This window comes from Sminthopsis crassicaudata, chromosome 2 (assembly GCF_048593235.1).
Source record: "Sminthopsis crassicaudata isolate SCR6 chromosome 2, ASM4859323v1, whole genome shotgun sequence".
NCBI lineage: Eukaryota > Metazoa > Chordata > Mammalia > Dasyuromorphia > Dasyuridae > Sminthopsis > Sminthopsis crassicaudata.
The window spans coordinates 435,854,087-435,880,286 of NC_133618.1; the positions used below are offsets into that span (position 1 = coordinate 435,854,087).

General features: G+C 37.5%; 1 protein-coding gene across 6 annotated transcripts; it reads right to left on the minus strand.

Annotated features, from left to right (window-relative positions):
* Positions 1–361: 361 nt before the first annotated feature.
* Positions 362–26,116, minus strand: CLK4 (CDC like kinase 4). Of its 6 annotated transcripts, none has more exons than XM_074292318.1 (13): positions 25,969–26,116; positions 13,035–13,195; positions 10,613–10,835; positions 9,359–9,449; positions 8,890–8,956; positions 7,636–7,752; positions 7,378–7,544; positions 7,197–7,291; positions 6,983–7,112; positions 5,836–5,918; positions 4,182–4,261; positions 586–676; positions 362–504 (listed from the first exon to the last, which is right to left on the minus strand). In XM_074292318.1, exons 2-13 carry the CDS (start codon positions 13,193–13,195, stop codon positions 364–366), a joined length of 1,446 nt encoding a protein of 481 aa, XP_074148419.1. In that variant the 5' UTR covers positions 25,969–26,116; the 3' UTR covers positions 362–363. The 6 variants fall into 6 exon arrangements, with proteins under 6 accessions (XP_074148419.1, XP_074148420.1, XP_074148423.1 ...); XM_074292319.1 differs by lacking the exon at positions 25,969–26,116 and adding an exon at positions 16,748–16,911; XM_074292322.1 differs by lacking the exon at positions 9,359–9,449 and having other exon boundaries at positions 25,969–26,070.
* Positions 26,117–26,200: the final 84 nt, after the last annotated feature.

Below are 26,200 nucleotides of genomic sequence, written 5' to 3' on the forward strand. Positions count from 1 at the left end.
TCAAGAGTCACCCTTTGGCTCAGAAACATCACCTGAAAGAGTCAACCTCCATTTACAGAGAAAACTAGATCAACATTTACATTGGACAAATGTTACCATGCCAAAGCCCTCTAAAAATGGTAACTAATTTAAAAAAAAAATGAAAATCAACTTTAATTTTTTTTTACATTAACATTCGTTATCAAGACCATACTTGCTTAACAAGATAAATATGGCATTGATATAAAACATACAGTATTTACATACTTAAGCTGTACAAAATAATTTAATGTTTACAAAAATATTAGAATGTTTAGTTGACTGACACAGTCTTATGTAATCTCCTCTAGAGAAGTTATATAGTAAGACCACTGATTGTACATTTTATTTCTTTTTTAATAAGTCAAAGAAAGGATGTTGTAATGCTTCATCCAAGGTAATTCTTTTAGCTGGATCATACTCTAACATCCTTCGAACCAGGTCAAATAAATTTTCATGTTCTGCATCATGACAAAGCATGAATTCCTGAAAGAAAAAATATATATATATTTAGGAGAAAGATGAGCTTAAGGGATTCAAAAAATAAAAAATGTTTCTCTATTTTACCTTTAATGGTTTGCAACGTCTCCTAACATATCTACCAGCAGAACTATGTTCGTCCCAATCCAACTGATTGTGGTGAAAATATTTGCGTTTCCTAAAAAAAAAGAAAGAAAAAAAAAAAAATCAGATTTTTACCAAAAATAATTTATGGATCATAAAAATAAAAATTTTCATTCTGACAATTACGTAGAAAAATGCCTTTATGAAAAGCTCACTGTTATAAAAAATATTTTCAGCTCACCTTAACCCTATAAGTAAACCTAATTTTAAGTTTTAACTTGGGTAGTATGGATATAAATACACATACCTATACACATAACCCTACAAAATGCAATTACAATCTATCACTAGCACAAGAGCTCAAGTACCTACAATCCTTGGACCAAAGATTTTAGATCAACACCATTATTAAATATTAACTGTATAGAAGATTCAGCACTGTTAATTCCACAGCAGCCATTCCTGAGCTTATATAAACTTTTGAGTATCACTACTTATCCTTTCTTTGAGGTCAAAGAATAACAATGTATAATTGCTACTAAGAACATAACATCTGCACTTTTGACCCTATGTTTCCTCTTTAGAATTAAGAATTTACTTTAAGAATTACCAGCAATACTACAACCACCCAGACCTACCACACATCTCCAATCTACCAAAGTTGATACACTTAAGTCTTCCACATTACAAAACATCATTTTTCAACTTTTTTCTGCTACCTACACTATTCTCTCTCCCTTCTCTTTAAGTGCTCAACATCTCAAAAGACTATCTACACCTGTTGCCTCCTACTTCCTTATTACTCAATTATTCAAACCACAGAAATCTCATTTTTGCTTCTGTCACTCTACCAAGCTTTTCTCAAAGAGCATTCTTAGTCACTAAATCATAAAATAATAGTTGGAGAGAATCTTTTAAGGATGAAGAATTGAAGCTACAAGTGAATTCCAAAGGCCTCTACCCTACTTCTGACCCCATATTCCTTAACATCTATCTTTATAGCATTTTTTTTGCTATTATTTTCAATTCCCACTTCCACTTTTTAAGATTAAGAAAAACAAAACCCCACTACAAACAAGTATAGCCATGCAAAATAAATCTCCATGTTAGCTATGGTCCCAGTCACCCCTCAAATCCCCAATACTTCCCCTCAAAGAACATCTGTCTCAATCTGAACTCTAATTCATTAACTATCTGGAGTTGTTATGTTTCATCATGAGAATTGTGGTTGGTCATTGTGTTGATCAGGATTGCTAAGTCTTTAGAGTTGATTGCCCTACAATACAATTATTATTGTATAAATTGTTCTCCAGGTTTTCCTCATTCTAATTCACTGTTGAACATTCTTGATTTCAAATAGCACTTTTCCCTGGTTCTCTTAACTACTCCTATTTTCATCTTCCCAATTAAAATTAATACTCCTGGCTTTCTTTTCTCCACAGTTCTCTTTAGGAAATTTCAGTCATTGCCCATTTTCTGTGTACTTAACTCCTAACTCTAGACCTTTAGTCCTGATCTTTTCTCAGCTCCAGACCCAGGCATCTATCCAAAGGACATTTCATCACCTACCTATGCCACAAATACTTCCAACTAAACATTCCCAAAGTGACGAGGCTGAAAAGGTAGGATGGTACTTTAATGGGGAATCATAAATATTTAGCAAAAGTTTACATTTTTTTCATCAAACAATAAGAATATTCTGGGCAGGAGTGACATGAAAATTGCATGGATAAGTTTGGTGTGGCAGCGGTATAATAGGAGAAATGAAGACCAGTTAGAAAGTTATTCTAGGGGCAGCTAGGTGGCGAAGTGGATAAAACATCAGTCCTGAAATCAGGAGGACCTGAGTTCAAATGTGACCCTAGACACTTAACCCAATCACACTCTCTAGCTGTGTGACCCTGGGCAAGTCAGTTAACCCCAGTTGCCTCAGGGGAAAAAAAAGAAAGTTATTCTAATAGTTTAGGTGGAGATAATGAGAACTGCTAATGCTAATAAAGTAGAAGTTCTTTTAACTATTAAAGGCCTTTTCTCAAAAGTCTAAATCAAAGGCCACCTCCCTCCATATAATCTTTCTTCATCACTACTCTATTACTAATAACTCTCCTCATTTCTCACATAAGTAAGCACTTTCTTTTGCACTTTTCTAATGTATCTGTGAATAACTGATGATTTGTGTAAGCATTATATCCTCCAAATTTAAGTTCAAGGCATCTTTAAACTTTTATCTCTCCTAACACTTAGCACAGTGCTTGGCATAACAGAAAGCAATTTAGTATTTAAACGAATTTAACATATCCATCATTTGTATGCATCTGCTTTCTTGCCCTGTAGCCCCATCTACACAGAAATAATCATCTTTCTTACTACTCAATTTCCCCTCTAGTGACTATCTTTACTCTTTACAACAGATATTTCTTCAACTTCCCAGTCTTGGATTCCTGCTTTTACAATCGCACAATTCCATCCAAGAACCAAAAGTAGAAAACAGTTAGGTATTTTGTACATATGCTTCTCCTCAATTCATTTTGCTCAAATTAGATTAAAACAAAAAGGGATTGGGTATCATTGTGCAAATAACTAATGAAATTTTTTGGGGAAAAAAAAGCTGTGGGGAAAAGTCTACTGCTTACCATTTATCTAATAACCTTATTGCTCTGGGTCATAGGTCTGATACTAATTAGCAAAATAAATTACATAAAAATCCAAGTTTTTCCTAAGTTCCATGTGATATAGCATAAAAATGCAAATTTTTTTTGTCAATCTATATCATCATTTTAAAATATTCTATTTAAGAAAGAGGCCTTGTAACCCTCTATACTAATTATTTCTCTGCAAGAGCCTAAATAGGAAAGTAGCTCTAAAAAGTAATTAAGAAAGAACACTGTCCACAGTATACCTAAAGGGAGGGGAGGAGCCGAGGGGAAGACAGATTTCTTGAGAATTTGGCACCAAATTACCAGCTTAAGCTACTTTCAAACTAATAGCTCTGGTGGCTCAGACACTTAATTGCTAAAGATACCCAGGGTCTATTCCTGAGTAGTCTTATTACTCCAATATTCTATTATGTAAGTAAATAACCATGGAGTCCTAAAAGAGCCTATGACGGCATAACACATGTACTAATGGGTCCAACATCAAAATGGAAAGATTTTTCAGAAAGATCAGGCAATAAATCATACATCATCTCTTAGCCTCACTAATTAAGAGTGAAACATCACCAGGTTGGTCCAGGTTAACTGACTAATTTTTAGTCATAGCAATTTTCAGAGTCTACCACTAGAAAGAGCTCCATGCCAGAACCAAAGCTTATCACAGATAAATAAGAAAAACAATCTATTTCTACCCAAGGTCATTACTTTTCTTAGATGGAAACAGAGGAAATGAGCCTGCCTGCCAATTCCCACAAGTAGCATTCAATTTCCCACTACTGTGCCTTTAGGTATACAACTCCTCTTTATCCTTTTCCAATGTTTGGCACTGAAACCATACTAAAGAGAGCCCTCGATCTGATCCTACTCTTAACAAAACAATCTTATTTCTAAATCTACTCCCACTTTGTGTACCCGATAAGAGTGCCACTCTTGAATCATATTTACCTTGTTTTCTGGATCATGTGTGTTGGTATAGGTCCTAATATCCGTTCCATCATTGCTAAGTGTTCTTTACTATCATGGGTCTATAAAAACAAAAGAAAAAATAAAAATAAAAGTTGGATAACTTGGATATTTCTGGTTATACACATACACTAAAATAGCCATCACTAAATCTACAGAAAATATCAAATGTTAGCTAGAGGGCTATCAGATGCAAACCAAAAATTTTAAACCATGTAATTCATTTCCATGAGCCACACTATTTGGCTCTTACTACCCTCCCCCACACACATACACAAAGGGTCTTAACTCTCTCTTATGATTTAGTAATTCTGAAGTAGAGAATCAAAGCCTAGTGGCAATAGAAAGTACAGGTTTTTAAAAATATTTTTAAAAAAGATATTAAAATCAATTATACTATCCACAAGTTTTTGTTGTTGTTGTTGTTTTTTTACTGTCCATAAGTTAAAAGTCATTCACAGCAGAATTACAATTTTTTAAATTTCTGAAATCAGAAATGAAATGTAGATAATCATTTCTAATCACTCAGAATGCTAGCAACTGTATTGCCTTTGCCCCTCATCAGTGTTAGATATGAACTACTTACAATACCTTTCTGATCAGTCTACTTGTCCCTTCCACCACACAGCTATCAGACCAATATTCTTAAAACTCATCTCTCCTGGCTCAAGGAAGGTAAAGAGGGTTCTAATGCCGCCATGATAAAATACAACCTCTGCTGATTGGCATTTAAAGCTAAAAGATCTGGCTCCCGCCTATTTTTCCAGGCTAATTATATTTCCCCTATGCACTGGAAAACTGATTTAAAAAAGAACCATGATTAAGTAGATTCTGCTTTCAATCTATTTGTATCTTGAGACCATTTCTCTCCTATACATTAAAAAAACCCTCTTAGCAATATTTTGTTGCATGGTCCCTATGAAGAAGCAAGTTGGAGAAAGATCTTGTAATAATACCTAGAAAAGTACTCAAATATTAGCCACTGATGATCACCCCCCTCTACCTGACGTTTTAAGTAACTTGTTCAAGGTCAGATACAATCAACACTAAAATCCAAGTCTAACACTCTAACCAGATTAAGGTCTATATAAATTCAGAAAACTATTTTTTTTTAACCAAAAGCATATAGAAATTAATTTTTTCAACTTTAAACATGGCATAATTGTTTGAATATTATTTATAAGAAAGAAATGGTAACCACTTTATGTGTATTAAATAAAAAAAGGCAATTTGGTCAGCTCTTAAAGTAGGGTTAGAATGCTGCTGTTGATACAGAGCAACACATGATTATGGGGCAAGCCATTTAATCTCTCCATTCCCTATATAATTCCAAGATTATAAAATATTGATGAGCTGCCAAGTAGAGCTGGTAGACAGCTCCCTTTGTGAAATAAACCACAGGATTCCCAAAGGATCAAGCATAAAAACTATATGAAATTACTAACTACTAATCTAGTATGTAATACTATAATGTTATGTACTTACCTCATAGATGTGTTGTGGAATGAAATGAGAATGTAACAAAGAGTGCTTTGCAAAAGGACCATAAAGTGTTTTAAATGTCACCTAATATAACTTTTGTCTTTCTGTCAACATATTGATTTAATAAATTATACTCTCTGTATTAAATACTTACTTGAAATACTGTGAAACCAAGATAATATTCAATAAGAATGCAGCCTATGCTCCAAACATCACAGGGCTGAGACCATCCCAGTGCTAGTATAAGAAGGAAAAAGTTACTTTATTTTTTAAACTTTTTCTCAAAACCAACATTTATAATCCAAGTTCATCTGCTGCATATTAAATGTATATAGATTCATCAACAGTTATTAATGTCAATGACAATCTAATAGAATGATCACAACCCAGCTTTCCCAAATCTATATTTTGCTAGAATAAAATTCAGCTACTGCACAAATTATTTTGATTCTTAAAGGAAAAAAAAGCTTTCTTTTAAAAAGTAGATTTTTAAACACAAATTAAAATGACTATCAACAATATGAATAAGTCAGAATCAATGATTATAAAACTTAAAAGACATGGTTTAGTAATGTCAGAATTTCAGAGCTAGAAAGGACTTTAAGACATTATTCAGTTCAAACTTTCCCATTTTATAGAGGATGAAACACACACAAAATGGTTGAGTGATTTAACCAAATTTACAGAGATTCAGATCTAGAAGTCTGGTTTCTTGATAGGCAACTGAGTACTCTTTTTACTACCCCTTCAAAGTAGACCCACTGCAAAACACTATTAAAGAAAAAAAAATTAGCTCTAATAGAAGAGCAAAGGCAAACATGAAAATTGAGAAAATACTGAAAATAAAAAGGATGATTTCATAAGCCATGAATTCCCATTTTTTTTTTTTAATAACTAGCTGAAGGGATGAGGAAAAGAAAAAAAAAAAAAAAATAATGGATAGCACAGGCTAATACTCTGTAATCAAGGAAATCAGGCTTCACAATTTACCAGCATCCAGCAAAGCATCTTTTGAAAGTGGCAATCTTATGTTCTGGTAACATTATAGAAAGTATTATTGCTAAACAAGAATTTTCTGAAATTTATTTATCTGTTAATATCACACATTGATCAAAAAGAGAGTACAATTCTAATAAGTCCATAAACCAGGTATGTATATACTCTTGAAATATAACTATCTGCTATACCAAATATCAACAGCATATTCAGTTTATACAAGTACTTAAGGATTTTTCCTATATCTACATATAACAGAAAACTAATCAAGCATAATGAAATTAAGACTCCCAATGTCTACTAACCTAAAATGACTTCTGGAGCTCTGTAGTGTCGTGTAGATACTAAAGTGCTGTGATGTTCATCATCATATGTTGCACTTCCAAAGTCAACAACTTTGATATCTGTATTTTTCAATGTGCGTTCATCACGTTTCTAAAAGAGACAAGTTAACTGTACATGAAAGAAGTTAAGGAAAAGTTAAAAACATTATGCCATATTCACAAAAAAGCAACATACCATTTTAGAGTTGTACTTGACCACATAGTCAGACTTAACAAACAAAATATTTTCAGGTTTCAGATCTGTATGGGTTAACTTATTATGATGCAAAACTGCAAGAAAACATAAAGATGTTCATTAATTTTTATTCTTTAATTTTGGCTTCAAATTTCAGAAAATTAATATTAAACATACTTACAATTTATGGACTGACAGATCTGATAAGCCATCTGCCTGATATGGTCAAGTTGAAATGGCAAAAAACTATTTTCTTTAATAAAATCATAAGTACTGAGTCCCAGCAGTTCAAACACAATGCAAACATGACCATGATGATCAAACCATTCCAGCATTTGGACACATCGGCTGAAAACACATAGCAAAAAAAGAATTTTTAGATCACAGGATCAGTTTCTTCCATAAAGTATGACAATTTATATTTCAAATGCCTACTTACAACACACTATTGGGATCAGTACTGTTTAAATGTTCCAATACTTGTATTTCCGAACGGGCAGCTTCACGGTATCTACCAACATTTTTTACAATTTTCACTGCAACATGTGTATCATCCCTAAAAACAAAAACCAAATATTCATTTATTTACCAAATTCTACTTAACAATCATGCTATATGACCACTATAACATAGCTGGCACTAGCAATCCAAAGCTTCACTTTAAAATCATGTTATTTTTTAATAACAGAAGATGTAAGAGAAATATGTTGACATATTTACTTTAAAAAAAAAGAAAAGAAAAGAAAGAAAACTAAACTGGTAGGAATTATTTTAAACTCTGACAAATATTTGCTACTTTAATTATTCTTGTGAATTTTCATTGCAATCCATTTCCCTCACTTAAAGATATTTCTCCACTGAAATCCTACTCCAATACCTCATCATGGTATGGGAAATATTCATTCTACCAGTAGAATCCAAGTTTTGGTGAACTCTAAATTAAGCTGAAAAGATCCCAACCATGAACCAAGAAACAGACTACCTAAATTTGTTGAAGCTCATCACTAGGTTAGTTGTAGGGTGATTACATTTTTAGGAAGAGAGAAGTGGAAAAACAGGAGGTACATAAGACCACCAAACTAGGGGTGTTACAATTTGCATTTACCAACAAAATCACAGATGCTTGAGGTCTGAAGTACAACACTATATAAATCCATTCTCCAAAAGCTAGCTGGCTTAGGTGAGCCATTTTGATATTTAATTTCTTATTTAGCAATTTTTGAAATACTTAAAATTTCCTACAATGGCGAAAGATCTTTTTGGCACAGTGTTTGCAATCTACATAAATATCTTTCACTTCCTCCTCCCCCAACAACATATCTGGTCACCCAACACTTCTCACCTCCCTGCTAAATACCAAACGGATCCAATTATAGGCAGTGAAATAGTTCTACACTTCTCTTAGAATAATAGTACTAAAGACAAGAAAATACTTATCCCCAAATGGCCAGTGATTTGGAAACCTGTTTTTAATTTCATAAAATCCCATCTGCTTCAGTATATCTAGTCACAATCAGATCTATCCAACCAACAAAACAATTAGCAAAAAGCTTTTATTTATTTTATTTGGTATCCCCAAGAAACAAAAAGAATAACACCCCAATTATCACTCTCACAAGTAAATAATTGTTCCCATTTAAAATAATGATCCTTGGTTTTCATACAAATGTTTAAAAATAAATGAAAAACTTACATGTCACGATCAATGCACTCTACTACTTTGCCAAAAGCTCCTTCACCCAAAGTAGCAACAATTTCATCTAAAGTAAAGAAAAAAAAAAAAAGGTTTTAAGTTTCAAAGCAACTGATTATCAATTTATTCAAACAATAAATGCTATCAGTATAGATTATTTTCAAATGTCACTATTAATGTATAACTAAGATCTCAGCACTCAAATAAGTTATTTTATTGTCAGCTGCTACAAAAACAATTAGATACAACTATCTGTCTTGCTCTAAGCTCAAATTCCATCATCTATTTTGAAACTTTAGAATAGGAATATTTAATTTCTACAGAAAAGAAGAAATGCAAAACAAACAAACCCACAAAAAACAAAACAAAAAAGCAATGAAGAGTTTTTTTTTAGCCCCCCGCTGACATACTATTCTTAACAGATTATTCTGTCTGCAAAGTTAAAAAAGTGTTGAAAAATATTCTATACATCTTGCTCTTAGTACGTCTCCACTTTGACAGATCAGGTGACCCTCCTCATCATCCTCTATACTCCTGGATCTTTTCCTTCGGTGACTCTTCTGGAACGGCAAGTGGGCAGCACCAAGATCGTCCAGCCAATCAATATATCAGAGTGAATTCAGGGCAGAATACGCAATTCATTCAGCGGGGAGATATTCAGGCATTCAGATACGCACCAGGCCACGAACAGTTGGCAGGAGCAATTTCAAATTCAGTCCCCAGAAATTCACAGGGCACAGTTTATGTTACAGAAGAAAAACATGGCAAGGAACAGATTTTCAGATAAGATACTTCAAGTGGCAATAGAAAAAAAACAACACAATTGTTTCTTTAAACACTGATATAACTGAAGTCTGAAATTTAAAGAATGCAATGTCATGATTTACTAATCTCTTGCTACCAGGTTTATTTAAAAGTTTATGTGTTGAGAGTTGAGTTCTTTAGTTGTCAAAAAATTTTTAAATGCCAAGATTATTTGAAAGTAGCTCTTATCAAGCAATATTTTGAAACATATCAATAAAATAAAAGGGGAAAAAGTAACTATTTAATTGCAACGTTCAACATAATAATTATGCTGTGCTACTGAATACCAGTTGGGAAGAAAATAAATTTAAAATTGACATGTGAAATAGTGGAAGATGTTAAAAGTAGGCAACACTTTTAGATCACAAATTATACAATCAGCACCCATTTTCAGAAACTCAATTAGACCGGCTGCAGATACTGAAGCACTGTTCTGTGGAACTATGCATCTTTACATTAACAAGTTTTAGTTATCCACCAGTGCAGTTTTTCATATTTCTTTCTGAAATTTCAAGAAACAAATGCATGTCTAACTTTTGAGTTCTATGAAGGTTTCAGATTTATAGGAAAGAAGGGTACTTGATTATAAAATAGTTTATGCTGACGATTATGTGATAAATACAAAACAATATCTTCTGGCATTAGTTGAAAATGAGTAGAAATTCAACTACACCAAACCTAAGATTTGGCCTGTTGAAAATGAACAAGTGCAAATAAATGAGTGTTAGTTAATAGGGATAACTTAATGGAAATCAAAACAGAAAATTTCATTTAGGGATCCATATAATGTATAAATACAGCTGTAACATATTTTCAATTAAAAATTACATATATAATGAAGCTTTCCCAAACTCTGGTGCTCATAAAGAGCTCTTACAAGAATCTAGCCAAAATAAAAAAAAAAAAAAATCAATCATACCGAATGTGATTGATGGCTTGAACAATGTCTATTACGTTTCCTTTTTGGACTACTTCTCCTGCTTCGGCCTGAAGATTTACTGCAGTGGTTGTGATAACTGCTTTCATAGTCTCTATGATAATGTCTATGATCATATCCTTCACAGTAGTCATTTCTGTATTCATCAACATATCTCCGCTCACGATAATCTCTCTCATTTAAGGATCTTACTTCCAAATAATGACTGAAAACACATTTAAAGTACATGCTAATCATTCTTTTGCTTTTACATACAGCAGTTCTAACATAAGAAGTTATACCAAGAGCTTCTGGAGTCACAAAGCTACTTTCTTTGCCAAGGGAAGAACTAGCAAATTAATTTAAGTTTACATTTCTCCCAAAGGTAATTGCTAAAGAAAAGAATCTTTCTAAATCACAGCCAGATTAGTAAAAGAAAAACATGCTTGAGTTTCACAAATACTTGTAGATTTTTTATTGACTTACATTTCACAAGGAAGAAACAAATTTATTTTAAAATCTGGACAACTATATTACATAATTTCAGATCCCATAATAAAAGGAAAAAACAGGACTAAGGCAGACTAAAGAGTAATCTGTTCTACAGCTAATAGTCCTTTTTAAATTGTGGGATTAACCATTCATTAAAGAGAAATATTAGGATTAAGTTACTAAAAACACTTAAAAACTGCACAAGGCATATATCATTAAAATCAAGTACCACCAAAACACTTTTCTATTAGTGGCACTGTGAAAAAATTATTGGGCTGGATATAAACGAATCTAAATATGAAATGTTTAATTTTGGAATGCACCTAATCTTATCCCTTTTACATGTATAAATATAAATATGTTCAATGGAACATATAGGAGAATTCTGCAATCAACAATAATTAAGAATCCCAAAAGACTCTCCCACTGTTCAACCTTTTACACTAGAGACTATTTTTTAATCATTAGTCTGATGGAGGAACACCAAAGCAGCATTAGCACTGGAATTCAACATAATACACAAGTCAGAGTGACATACGGAAAAAAGAGAACTGGACATGGAATTTTAAGACCTGGCTTCAATTCCTAAATTAGACACTAACTAGTGCTGTACAAGGTACTTCATCTCTCTGATCTTCAGTTTCTTCCTTAACAAAATGTGGATAATACTTAACTTTACATAGTTGTAAGAAAAACATTTTATAACCCTTTAAATAAAGGTCTATATAAATTCGAGCTATCATTACTATTTAAAATTCCATTACACAGGTAACCCTTATGAACCATAGTTTGCAGTTTCTTGGAACAAACCTAAGAACAGGCTCAATGTTCTATAATGCAAATCTGCTTAAGAGAAAGGAGAAAAAAATCTTATTGCTCTACAGTAACCCCTACTGGCTAATTTAAAAGACTACCTCTAATTCCCCAAAGGCTCATTCAAAGCAAAACAAAATAGATATGAGAAAAGGAAAACTCTGAAGACAGAATTAAACATCGACCCTTGAAAAACTGATGGTTAAAATTTATTAAAAAGTTAATCCTCAAAATATTTCTTGAGAAAACCTCATTTTGGTTAACTCATTTGCCAAAATTCTACATATCACTAAGGATGACATAAAAAGAAGTTTTAAGACTTTTGAAATTTTGTAAAAAACCAAAATATGCATATATATACCCTCCCCAACACACACATGCCTAGTGAGTTCACTTAAATTTAATAAAAAATGTTCTCTGAAGGAACTTCCTCTTCTATCAATGCAGATTAGCACCAGCTTTAAAAGTTAAAAAGAGTTTCCTGAAGGTTAAGTGACTTGCCCAGGGTCATAAAGCCAATACAAAACAGAATGTTTTCCTGATTTGAAGGTCAGGTCTAAATCCAATACAGGCCATGCCTCTCTATTTTATTTTTTTCCTAAATCGTTGGCTTATACATTCTCAGAGAGGTTTGCTCATATATTTCATTCAATAAATATATGGAAGGTACCAAGTAATGCACTGGACATAAAAAACAAACACAGTCCCTGTCTTCAAGCCTAGAATTTGCTTCAATGGGCAAGTTAAACCTTGAAAGAACATTTGGATCCTGATCTTTCAATAATTCTAAACACTATAGAATCCATTCTCTCCATTCCATTCTACAATTTCAATTTCCTTCCATAAAGCTTCCCCTTCCTATTCTTATCACCTTTTTCTAGCACTTATCTGTACTATTCATTTAGCACTTATATACATTGCTTTACACTATTAGCTATCTTTTTATGCATGCTTTATTTTATTTTACTTCTTGGGATTATTCCACAGCATTTGGCACAGGTGCCTTACAAAGAACAATATATGCTCAATAAATATTTGACAATAAATTGAAAAGGTAAAAGCTGAAAAAATGCAATTTATATTAACAAGTATCACAACTTGATTAATTCAAATCATTTACCAATCTGCTTCTTTAAACTGTAGATGTGGTTTACAGTGCCTGTTCTCTTGTGTACTACTGTGGGATCTTTTCTTGCGTTTGTGACTGCTACTGTAGCTTTCATGACCCCAGCTTTCTCTACCATCCCAATCAGGACAGTGAGTTCGTTTTGAATGCCGCATCTGTAAACAAAACAGAGAAGGGGAAAGGAGGGATAAAGGTTACATTCTAGGTTTAAATGGTCACACTTAGCAAAAAGGAGAATAAATATTATTACCATTTCATAACTATAAACAAATTTTTAATATGATGCTTTTACTTCCTTGAATTATCAGCTGTTATGGAAAATATAGTATCAAGCAAATGTTGCTACCTCTGTCCTCCAATTATTTACATTATGCTATCCAGATTAAAGTGATTTAATTTTATTTCCAAAGACTGCTAACTTAATTTAAATGATAAGAAAAATTATGAAGTTATTTACCATTCTTACATAGGGGGAAATTTAAAGCCCTTAATATCCATTAAGGACATATGTATTATAAGACTAACCAAAAGGTAAAAAGCTGTTGAAGAAATCTTTCTGCAAAGAATTTTTGTAAAACATTCTACCACCCAATTAGGTGCCAAGTTTTGTTGAGTCCACTGCCACAGCTCTACAAGCTGTTTCCTATTTACTCAAAAGGCCAGCATTATCCTAGTCAGACCTTTTTCATTTCTCCCCCTGACAATTATGACCTAAATGTTTTTCTTATTTCAAGTATTTCCCCTTTCCAATCTATTATTCTCAAAAAGATGCCAAACTGATATTCAGTCACAGGTCTGACCTAATCAAGAAATTCCCATGGTCCTCTCATTATATCCAAATGCCAATTTCTCTAGCACTTTTAAAGACTTTCACAGCTTTTCTCCAACATCTTTTCAACTTTACATGTTCTTTTCCAATAATTTTTTCTGCAAAATTGACCTTTCTTGCTATTACTCATAAAACATTTTTCATCCCATCTCTGAGCTTTTGTATAGAACGCACAATGCACTACTCCCTTCCTTATTGCCACCCCTCAGAATCCTTCAAAACTAAGATCAAGTAAGTACTCATCATTCTACATGGGCATTTTCTGATCACTCCAGTTTTTAGAATCTGCCTATTCCATTACCTAGTATTAATACTGTACATATTTTGCATATACTGACATAGTCCTAATCTCACAGAGGATAATTACCTAAAGGGCAAAGTCTTTTGCATATTGGTCTCTTAAAAAACCTAGCAGTTTGAGCCATTAAGTAAACCCTACACTATATTTGCTTCACTACTCTTCCTATCTTCTACCAAATTTCCCTTTATTTCAGTCCTTAGGCTCAAACCAACTTTCTCCTCTTCACTAGAATTAATCTAGGATAGTGAAATAACAAATATTGTAACTGTAATGTGGTTAAACCAGAAACCATTAGATTGTAAATAATCTGCATAAAAAGGGAAGGAAACTTTTCACTATTTACAGAAAGAGAAGGAAGCCAATTAGGAAGGTTTTATGCAAACTTTTCATCAAATCAATTTGAACTAACCCAAGCCAAGGTCAAGGATCTGAAATTAATTTCAAATTCTTGAGAAAAACCATTCAATTGAGACAATTCCATTTTTGACTTGGGGTGTGATCCCTCCAGACACTCAGGATTGTGGATGATCTGACTTTCCTTATATTCGATGAGGTTGGACTAAATGATCCCTAAAAGGATCTTCCAGATCTAAATCCCATGGCACGGGTATTTCTCTTCTCCCATTACATTCTAAAAGGTCTTTTTTTTTTTTTTTTTAAACGATCTTATGAATTATAGCTATACTTGTGACATGAATAAAATAACGCTACATTATAAAATAAATGTACTTTAAATTTTAAAAAGCCAACTATCAATCATTAAAGCAACCAACTTCATTTCTCAAAGAAGTCTACAGGGGATATTTATTTTAACCACTTTCTGCCAGAAATCCTTTGTAAAATAACTTTTTTACACTTCCTTGCCTTTTTAAACAAGGAAAATTTGTACAATTTTCTTGATTTAAAAATTGTTTGTGCTGTTTTCAATACATTGCAGATCTACAGCTGTTTGCCAAGTCTCTTAGTTTACTGCTTGTAACTTATTGTGGGGAAGGCAGAAAACAAAATTCATAATACAATCGCTTTATAAACTGGTCTTGACTCTTTCTTTAAGAGAGTGTACGACTTTATTTCAAATATTCAGGCCTTTTCCATTTGAAGGTTTGAGGCCCTCAAGCCTTTCCTTAGGAGAGACAGGGTATTACACCATGCTATTTATTTAATTTTATGTAGAATTTCTAATTATTAAAATTAGAAAAGGTAAACAACTCTCAAATTTTCAGACTTATCCAGCAAACTTATCCAGCAAACACTCACATACGTATGATTTAATAGATTGTATCTTTCTTAGAAAACTCCATCGGATGGATTAGAAAAACATATATACAAGAATTATTTCTGCAGAGCAGGGAACACCACAATACTAGGTGTCGGGCCGGGCCTAAATCAGCTGACTCTAAGATGATAACAAAGATCCCATCACAGAGGAAGTCACTGCACCAATCCACTAGAAAGTCTGCTTCAGGGTCACAACACCAAGTCCTAACAATTAAACTCATGCAAATCACAAGTCCTGGCTAATTCTCCATCACCTCGGCGGAGACGAAGTAGTTCCCGTTACCCCGTTAAGTGGCAGAGACCTGAGGCGTTTTTAGGTGGTAGGCAAGGCCTCGGGACCCAGGGTACCCATTACCAACGTTTCCCCCCCACGCCCCAAAAAGCACCTCACCGACGGGCTCACATACTTTGGGGAATTTTAGAGATCTTGTTACAAAACAAAATGAAGCCCTCAGGTCGCACGTGAAGCCCAGCTTTAAAAAAATGCATAAGACGCAGCCTGCAGGGACGAGGTGACTTTTCGGGACCGCCAGGCTTCCTTACTAACACAGCTCGCCGGGCAGCCCGCACAGGGCTGGAGCGCTGCCACGCCAGGAGCACGCACGGGGGTGGGGAAGGGAGGGAGCCCGGGGGTTACACAGCAATTTCAAGCTCGCAGGATCGCCCCAAGAGCCCAACCGGAGGATCTAGCCCCGCCCCTCCCATTGTAAGCCCCGCCAGCTCCAGCTAGAGTGGAAACGCTACTTTCCATAGTCCCCCTACCCACTCACCGCCCCCAGGACTCCGACTGGCGGGCTCCACTCCCGGGGCTACCCAGGCCTTGCAAGGCGGCCGCGGCCGCGCCTGGCGCGGGGCGGGGAGTGCTTGCATTATTTCTCGGAGCCCGAGGAGCTGGGTTCGAATCCTGCTTTGACACTTAGCACCCGAGTTCTCTCGGTTAACTCGCACCCCCGCTGAGCCTCAGTCTCCCCGTTTGTACTTGGAAGGAGCAGGGAGCCCGATGACCTCCAAGGTCGCAAGCCCGCCCGGGGTCCCGTCAGCTCGGGGGTCTCAGGGGGCAGCCCCCGGGCCCAACCGCCGCCACCTGTGGTCGGGTGGGCCGTCATCTACGCGGCTCGCGGCTGCACCCATGAACCCAGGCAGCTCCGCAGGGCCCCGGCCCGGCGCCCTCACTCCGGTCCCGGAACCCTCGGCGCGGCAGTCCCGGCCACCCCCTCCGGTCCCCGTGAGGCCCGGAGCACCCCACCGTCGCCCGCCCGAGACACCCTTCCCTCGCCCACCCGCCAGCCCGAGAATTACCTCGGTGCAACCCAAGGGTCCTCCGGACGACCGACACAGCTCAGCCTCCGCCTCCCCGTCCCGAGCCGCAGCTACAAGCCCTAGACAAAATGGCGGCCGCGCTGTCTCCCCGGGCCCTCCAGGAAGCCGCGGACGCCTCCGCCGCCGCCCACGCCGCGCGAACGCGCCTGCGTGACAGAGCCCTCCAGCCGAGCGACGCGACGGAGCCGGGCCGCGCACCGCGGCGGGAACGCGCCTGCCGGGGGCTGCCGGGGGCGCGTTCCCGAGCCGAGGCGCGGGAGCGAGCGCAGAGCGCGGGCAGAATCAGCTCCGTCCTCTGGCCCCGCCTTCTACGCGCTCCTCCTTCCTCTAGTAAACACCCGGCAGGAAACTCTAGGGAGCGGGAAGAGGCGCCGCAGACTCTGGCCACACCCAGGGGGTGGGGCCGACGCCAGCCCCAGTGGTTCGACAAATAGCCGCGCCAGGATGCCCGGGGAGGGACGGATCCGAGGGGGCGAGGAGCGTCTCTGCAGACGCTCCCTCTCCCGCGCCCAGCGCCGGCAGGTGGTTTTTGGTGGGGGAGACGGGCCGCCGAAAGACCCCTCCCCCAGGAGCCTCCAATGACGGCTGCAGATGCCCCCATTCTACACAATGTGGCATTGCTTCATACATGTGTACAATAAAAAAACAAATTTAACTGAAGTCGCTAGAATAAAAAATGTTTACTTAGACGTTTTCTAGTGCAGCCCCCTCCTTTTACAGACAGGGAAACTTATCTGCCCGGATTACACAGGTATTGAATGTCAGAAGTGGGTTGGAACGCTCGTACGTGAGGCAAAGAATTACGTGCGGGACTCGGGATCCTCAGACACTTACAAACCACACCGTCCCGGGCAAGTCACTTAAAAAGTCTGCCTTCCTTTCCTCTTTTATAAACTGAGGGCAGCACCCATCTCCGGGCATCATGGTGAGATAATGTCTGCAAAGCGTTTGTGAACCTTAAAATGGCAAGTTAATCCTAGTTCTCCTCGTTAGGATCCCTGACTCCGACGGAAGCAGCTCTCTGAGCTTCCTCCGCGTGCGGCCCTGCAGGAGAATGGAAGGTTTGAGAGCAGGAACAGGGTCCCGGACTAGTGCGTCCCTGAAGTTTAACCAGCAGCAATGGGCACATCCCGTGTGTTTAATTGCATCGAATGGCAAATAAATCCGCGAATGAGGCAGCCACTAGGGTGTCTTTCAGATTGGAGGCGCTTCCGGAAGGAAGTGGCCATTCGGGTCCGCCTCCACATGGGTCAGACCTGCAAAAGCACTGATGTCAGGGGGCGTCCGCTGTGGCACAGCGTGTACCCCTCCGCAGTCACGGCTATGGAAGGCCCAGAAAGGAGGTCTGGACGCTGTCAGATCAATCAGAAAACGATAACGTCGTGGTCACACTGCACTCCACGTCCGTGGGCTTCTTCCCCCTGTCCCACAGCTGAATGTAAAGATTCCTTGAGAACAGGGACTGTCTTGATTTTTCTATTTGTGCCCTTTTGAAGACAGCTTCACATAAGCATATAATAAATGCTCTTTCATGTTATTTATTTTGTCATAGATTAATTTTTGTTATAAATTTCTTATTTCATTCCTTATTTCTCTTTGGCATTTACTTATCAAGTACAGGAGTTTTGTCTTCCCGCTGCGGCGTCTGGCCCAACGCCAGACACACAGTACGTCCTTAATAATTATTTGTTGAAGTGACCAGAAAGTTCTAGAAATCAAAGTGCTTTGTGAAGGGTTTGAGGAAAGCTGAGGACATTATGTGCCAGAGGGATCAGAGCAGGCTTGTCGGAGGAGGTAACGTGAGCTGAGCTTTAAAGGACGGGCAGAAATTTAACAGGCAACACAAGGAGGTGGAGTGGTCCGAGCACAAGGAATGACAGCCTCAGCAAAGTTAGGCCAGTATGAAAGTGAAGAACAGTTGTCCAGGGTCGTAGAAACAAATAACAGGAAAAGTAGAGCGGTGCCGTGCCGCTTATATGAGGCTCTGAATGTCAACTGGAAGAGTCTGAAACCTCTCCCCGCCCCAGTTTCTACATCACTGAAATGATGAAATTAGATGTAATCATTAACATGCATTGCAGCTTTAAGCCCTAAATCCCAAACAGTTTGAATCATCGAACTTTCGCTCTGGAAATAAGTAGTCGTGTCGTGAACAATCAGGTAAATGAGGATTTGACCTATGTAACTAGATAGATCAGGGAGGTTTGGAGAATTTTAAGTTCCTAAGTGGAGAAAAGGCAACCTTTTGCTGTGTTTCCGTGGCAAATGAAAACCCCCTCAACCCTTCATTCTTTCCCCCCTAATGTCTAAATGCTTTGGCATGTGTATCCTTGGCCACCTGGGCACCCTTTAACACTTTCCTCACCCCTCCCTTCTAGTTAGATGTCTTTCCTCTAGGCTCCAGCTGATCTTCAATAGTCAGTCAACACTGGCCTGAGACTAAGCATCCACTAGCAATGCATTGAGCAGCTGGCTCACCACCCTGTGAGTGCAGTTTCTAAGAAAAGGACACCACCACCAATCTCAGCAGAAAGCAATTTCAGAAGAAGGACATCTATGTCCCACACCCCCAAAAGATTTTTTATCCCACTTATTTGAGGAGGAAAAGGATGAGGTCCTGGGTAGCTTGTTGGGTAGAGACAGAGTCTAAATTACTGTGAACAATCCAAAAGCCTACAGGTAGGATTATAAGTGGCCTTTTCTATTTTGATTAGGCCTTGAGTTCAAGAGAACCTTTATTTCAACCCTGGAGGTTGCCTCTGGTAGAATTCTTAGCTGAATTTTATGTATCAACAAAATCATCAAAACTCCACAGTTACTGTATCCAATCAGAAAGCTGTTAAGATATGAACCCCCAACATTATATTTCCCTTATAAAAGACCTATTCTGTAATTCACTTGCTAATTCTTTTGAGTACTGAATTCTTTTTAGGGTTAGCCTGCCAAGCAATAGAACAATCCTCCCCCCAACTGCTTTTTGGATTAGTCCATGCCTACCAGGACCCTAACTCCTTTTTAGGGTTAGCCCACAGAAGTCCAAGGCATAATCCCCACTTACCATGCCTTAATGACTTCTTCCTGGTAAATTGTAAATTCTACTCATCTGTTTCTTTGCTAAAAACGCAAGGATGTAGCCTGCTCTTAGCAGCCCCTTAGGAAAAAAAAACCATCAACCCAAAGCACTAGACATCTAAGAGACTGGCAACCTTGCTGTTGACATAAAGATCCTTTAAATTACAGAGTTTTGAGTGGAATCAAATGATGAAAGCAGTGTTTTGGGACAAATTATTCCTGTGCAAATATGATGAAAGGAACTCCATGCTTTTGTTGGGAGCTTTATGTACAGTATTAGTTATTGCATATGTCCTATGCATGCATTGTGAAATCATAATGGTTTTTGAGTGAGCACTTCTCCGGGGAGGGTGGGGAAGAAAAGAGAGATGAGCCATGATTCCATGGATCTTCCCTTAGCCTTGTGATATTCAACAATTTTTACCATTGGTATGCACGACAACAGAGGTATGCTTTTCTTTTGCAGATAAAATCAAGTTAGTAGGGAAAGCTAATATATTGAGTGGCTGGTAATCCAAAAAGATCTGGGCAGGATGGACCAATGAGCTGAATGGTTAAGAAGAAAATTATTAGAGAAATATAAAGTCCTATACTTGGATCCAAATTTTACCAGTATAGCATAAGAAAAACTAAATTAGATAATAAATTCATGCGAAAAATATCTAGGGACTTTTGCAAATAGTACTCTCTTCGTGGAGTACCACTGGGACATGGCCCTCAAAAAAGTGAAAATTAGACTTCATCAATTTCAGCCCTGTGTCTGAAATGAAATTGATAGTCTTGAGTTGAATGTTGCAGTTAGATTTGAGAAAGAAAGATACAGAGACAAACTGAAAGGTCCTTTCACCTTCACAAAAGGTGAAGAACAGATTGAAGACCATACCAATGGAAGATTCATTGAATGAATAGGGGATGTTTATAAAGCCTGGAAAAGAGAAGATTTATGGAGGATGTAACAGTTTTTGATTATTTTGAAGGATGTCATGTGAAATAGAGATGATATTTGTTCTTAGCTCCAGAGGGCAGCATGAAAAAATAATGGATAAAAATGGTAGGGAGGCAGATTTCAGCTCAATATATATTTCTTAATACTTTTGAATTGTCCCGAGTGGAATGGACTATTTTAGACAATAGAGAATTTCCCATTACTTCTAATGGAAGCTGGAATATTATAAGGGAAATTCCTTTTTGGGCTCCGATTGGATTTGTGGATGTCTTAGATCTGTCGCAGCTAGCTTCATTAGTTAGTACCTTATTTCTACTACTGTGACAACCCCCACAGTGGAGGTGATGTCACAGCAGTATTTGTACCTTTAGAAAGTGAAGCCAGATGAAACAAGCTGTTATCATTCCTAATTACATCTTACAATTATTGTTGTACCTGCAAGTGCAACTTTCATTTAGACAGAAGAAATATTTAAATGTGACCTATTGCTTCCCTTTTCGCTTATAGGTTGAGTTAATGGTTTTGTTTGAAGCGGGGTAGCTTATAACTTCATAGTTTTGCACGCTAAAAGTTTGACAGGTTGTTTTTTTTTTTTCTTTTCTTGTAAGTTACATTAAAGGCTTCTATCTCAACTCCAAGATAAATGTGGTTTTTTCCAATGTCATTTTCAGGATAATTACTAACATTTGAATTGGGTAGTGTGCCTATCTTAAGGTAACAGCTGCTGCTCAAGCACTGGTTGTCTGTCATCCTTAGGCTAATTTTGAAAACATAACTACCACAGACTCCTTCCGGTCCCCAGATAATAGCCACTGGAGGTTTTGATGGTGTGCCAGGATTGAAATTGTCCAAAAGACCAATCATGAGTTCAGAAAAGACTGTCTATGAGATCATTGATGTGTCCTCTGGCCAATCAGCCCTCCCAAATCTTCAAGACCTTAGGTGAAAAGAGACTTAATGATAAACCTACTCAGAAACAGATGTTTTCTTTCCAAGAGAAAGCAAAATCATTCTAGCCTCCAATCAGATTATTGTTCTAGGTTCCTTTTCTGAAACCCTCAAGGATGCTTGTACTTGTATTTGCATGTTGAAGGCTAGTTAGAGGAACAGGAACTACATAGGTCTGAAAGAGTATATATCTGTCAACTGTAAGTACCCTAGTGAGATCCTGGTAGTTTTCACATTCCATCCACCTAACTTACCATGCTCAAATACTGGATGAGTTTTACATTAGATTTCTTTACCTTTTAATAGAATGGAGGTAACATTAAGTCTGTTTGAGAGCATGTATTGCTAAAAGTTGGGGAATGAGAAGGAAAGCCTAATCATCTCTCCAAATCTTGGGATAGTCCCACAAACCCAGAACAAGGTCCCTGCACTCAAATTCTGAAATAATATGCAAGTGCACAGTATACACTGTGAGATATTTAATTAAAAGCAACTAGTGTCAGTCTGGCTTAGCCTTACAAATGATTAACATGAAGTACACTGGGGATAGAATGACAGAAGTTAGTGAGACAGGTCAAAGGCTAACTAGCTCTGAAATTGAAAGGGAGCTAGGCTTTGGGGTTGAAGTTAAGAGTAGGGAGCATAGTCTAGGTTCAGAGGCAGCAAGATGACCGCTCACACCTGGAAAACTAAGGCCAGAAATGAATTAGTTAAGAATAAGAGCTAATTAGCTCCAGGAAGTTGGTCCAGCTCTTCAATTACGTTGTAATATCAAAAACTATACTATAAAAAATTATCAAAAAAAGGTTTAAATTTTACACCTAGGTATTGATTTTGTACTAGTTAAGTTTGCTTTGTTTTTCCTTCTTCCCTTTAGTTATTAGTAAAGTACTTTTTGAAAAACCTAACTTCTAACTTGGCTGAAGTTTTAGAAAGGAAAGGAAGGAGGTCTTTTGTGGGAAGACTAAAGAAGCAGTGGGGAAATTAGAAGTCCCCAGATGCTAAGCAAAGACTAATAACAATGTTAGAAACAATATACTAGTAGTCCCAAGCATCTCTCAGTTGTAGATGTGGTAGATAGAAAGTAAATAAAGGGAAAAAAAACCTCCAAGATTATTTTTCACATGGATAGACAGAGCCCAGCTTCTTAAACTGTGGATTGTGATCTCTATATGGATTCTCAAAACTGAATGTGGAGGTTGTGAAATTGTGATTTATTATCAATAAATGTTTGATTTGTATACCTATTTTATTTACCAGAGTTAGATAAAAAATTTCTTGGGTGAAAAGGGATTACAATTAGAAAAAGTTTAAGAAGCCCTGGTCTAGAAGAATGGGAGAGTGTGAAGGAAAGACTAGTTATATTGGTCTAGAAACTAGTTAGAAAGTGATAGCAATAGTTCAGGTATAAACTGATTCAGATCAGAACGGCAGTCATAGCAGTAGAAACCGAAAGAGAAGGATGAATGGATATTGTTACAAAGGAAGGGCTGAGCATAAACTTAGTGACATTGTAGATGGGAGGTAAAAGAGAGGAAGAAATCAGAAATGATGCCAAAGTTTCAAGCTTTGGTGATAGAGTGATCATCCATTGAAAAAGATAGAGAGGGAAACAGCCTTGGGAGAATAAGTAAATTTATTTACATTTTTGGATTTGTTGACTTTGAGGTAGAATATATCTGAATTTAAATATCCATTAGGCAAGTTGTGCTATTTACTAAGGATGGCCTATTAGTCTTCTCAAATTGGTATGCTTGTCTCCATCAAGGGGCTCTAACCCTCTGCCCAACTCAATCATCAGATTGTGAATCTTAAAGATTTCCATATTTAACTGAAGAAGCCACATACACGAGAGTGGGAAGAGCAATATTAGAAATCCACAATATTCAGAAGGTCTGATCTAAGATCAGAGTTACAGGGGACATCTAGAGTTCGTTTAGTCCATCCTTTCTTCTTCAGATGTGAAAATAGGCCCAAGGATAGGAAGTATTTGACTAAAGTCATACAAATATTGAATGATAGAACTAAGACTCAAAGCCAGGTTTTCCAAGACTACAGGTCCAATATTTTGCCTACTTTATCATGTCACTTCCAATCAAATTCTTCCTGTTCATCAGAATTTCTCTCTGTGCCAGCTAATGGGGAATGATTTTGGCTTCTAATAAAGATTAGGCAGGAAAAAATAAAGGGCAAAAGAAATAAGTTTTAAAATGCAAGGTAGTTGGGTATTTTGCCCGGTGCTTTAAAGAGTAGCATATACAGTATTGTAACCATGCCTATTGTAGCTTTCTTAATTTTGCCTGACACTATAGAAACTTGCCAGTGACTGATAGTAGATGAATTTAAATGTTTGCCTGGGCCTCGCCAAAAAGTTCTGTTCTGAGAAGTGAAAATAAGGAATTTAGGAGATATATAGATGATAGAAACCTGGGTTCAGATACAGTATTCTCCTGACCCATCTTCCTAATTCCCAAAGCCCACACAGCCCACACAGCCCTTTCTCTGTTCTGCCCGATCCACTGCCACTCTTCAAGATTACACAGTTTAAGGCCAGCTTCTTCATGAAAACTCCCCAATTTACTATTCCAGCCCTCACTAATTTCCATCTTCTCTGAATTCCTATCAACCTTATAGGCAATACCACAAAATTTAGCATTTCTTTATATATAGAAGCATATTACTGTTTAGTATACTAACCTTCATTCTTCAGATGTATTATGTATTAATTGTCTATCCTACAATGTGTAATATACAATATTGGACTTGAATGAGGAAAAAAGAAGAGAGTGGAGAGAAAAGGGAGAGAGATAAAGACAGAGAGATGGGGAGGGAGAGGGAAGAGAGACTGAGGCGGGTAAGAGAGGGGAAGAAAGAGGGAGGAAGGGAAGGAGTGAGGAGAGAAAGAAAGAGGAAGGGAGGAAGGGAAGGAGAAGAGAGAGAGAGATGGGGGAGGAGAGAGAGAAAGGGAGAGAGATAAGAGGAGAGGGAGGGAGGCAGGTAGAGAAGAAAGGGAGGGAGAGGAGAAAGAGCAAGGGAAAGAGACAGAGAGAGTGTGAGGGAGGAGACAGAGAGAGGGAGAAGGAGGGAGGGGACAGAGAGAGAGGGAAAGAGAGAGAGGGGGAGGGAGGAGACAGAAAGAGAAAAGGATGGAGGACGGAGGGTGGGGACAGAGAGAGGGATAGAGAGGAAAAAGAGGGAGGAAGGAAGGATAGGGAGGGAAAGGGGAGAAAAGAGAGAGAGAGAAAGAGAGAGGGAGAGAGGGGGAGAGAGAAAGAGAGGGAGAGAAGGAGAGAGAAAGAGAGAGAGAGAAAAAGAGAAAGAGAGAGAAAGAGAGGGAGAGAGGGGGAGACAGAAAGAGAGGGAGAGAGAAAGAGAGAGAAAAAGAGAGAAAGAGAGAGAAAGAGAGAGACAGAGAGAGACAGAGAGAGAGAGAGAGACAGAGAGAGACAGAGAGAGAGAGAGAGAGAAAGAGAGAGAGAGAGAGACAGAGAGAGAGAGAGAACGAGAGAGACAGAGAGAGACAGAGAGAGACAGAGAGAGAGAACAAGTGACAAGGGCCCTGAGTTCAAGGTATTTACATTAGTTGAGATAAAATGTGAATATATGACTAAAATATGAAGAACATAACATCAAATAGAAGAGGTCACAAAAAGACAATAAAAGTTTTGAGAAAGGGATATAGTGCTTACATACATTTTCTATGGATCAGTTTTATTCACTTCAGAAACAAAACAAAATTGCATCCCTACCCCTGGACAAGATTCTTTCAACAGTTTCTTGTAACTCTATGTAGATAACTCTATCTATGTGACTAACTCTATCTATGGTTTCTTAAACTTTCCAGCAACAGCCTTTCTTTACTAAAATGAAAGAGAGAATTCCTTTGATAACAAAGTTCATACTTTTCCTAGCCCATCATATTATGAATATCTATCATAATAATATGCTTATCAAATACATAAAAGAAACAGACATTCTATATATCATATTATAATCAGTGAGCATATAAAGCACCAATTTATGAATTCCTTTACAATTCCAAATGAGAGAACTAAACTTTATAAACAGGCTTTAACATGAGCCAGTTGGTAGTCCTAAAAATCACCTGAAAAAAAGTCAACAAAAATATACAAATGCCCTTGACAAATGTGCTAATTTTTTTCAATTTTAAGTACTATTCTTCATTTCATTAGAACTTCCATAAATCTGAATCCCAGTGCCAATGATTACTTACATTCCTTAGTCATTAACAATCGATGCTGAATTCATCTTTCTGTGAGAGGAGTGTCTTTCAAATTGCCAGTTCCTGAGGCAACAGCTACATCAGTGTCCATCATGATAATAGGACAATGGGTCAATTTATCTTTCCACCATCTTATATCATTACATGTCACAATATGTCTAACTTGATAATGAGCAATGAGTCACAAAAAGACCTGAAGACATCCCGCATCACTGCTATCCAT

Excerpts from the sequence above, each read along its gene's own strand:
- CLK4 (XM_074292318.1), bottom strand. The coding sequence starts at position 13,195 with ATGCGGCATTCAAAACGAACTCACTGTCCTGATTGGGATGGTAGAGAA. Across the intron at positions 10,836-13,034 it reads CAGTTTAAAGAAGCAGATTG|TCATTATTTGGAAGTAAGAT; the intron begins GTAAATGATTTG and ends ATGTGTTTTCAG. Across the intron at positions 7,753-8,889 it reads GAGTGCATTGATCGTGACAT|GGATGATACACATGTTGCAG; the intron begins GTAAGTTTTTCA and ends TTTTGTTTTTAG.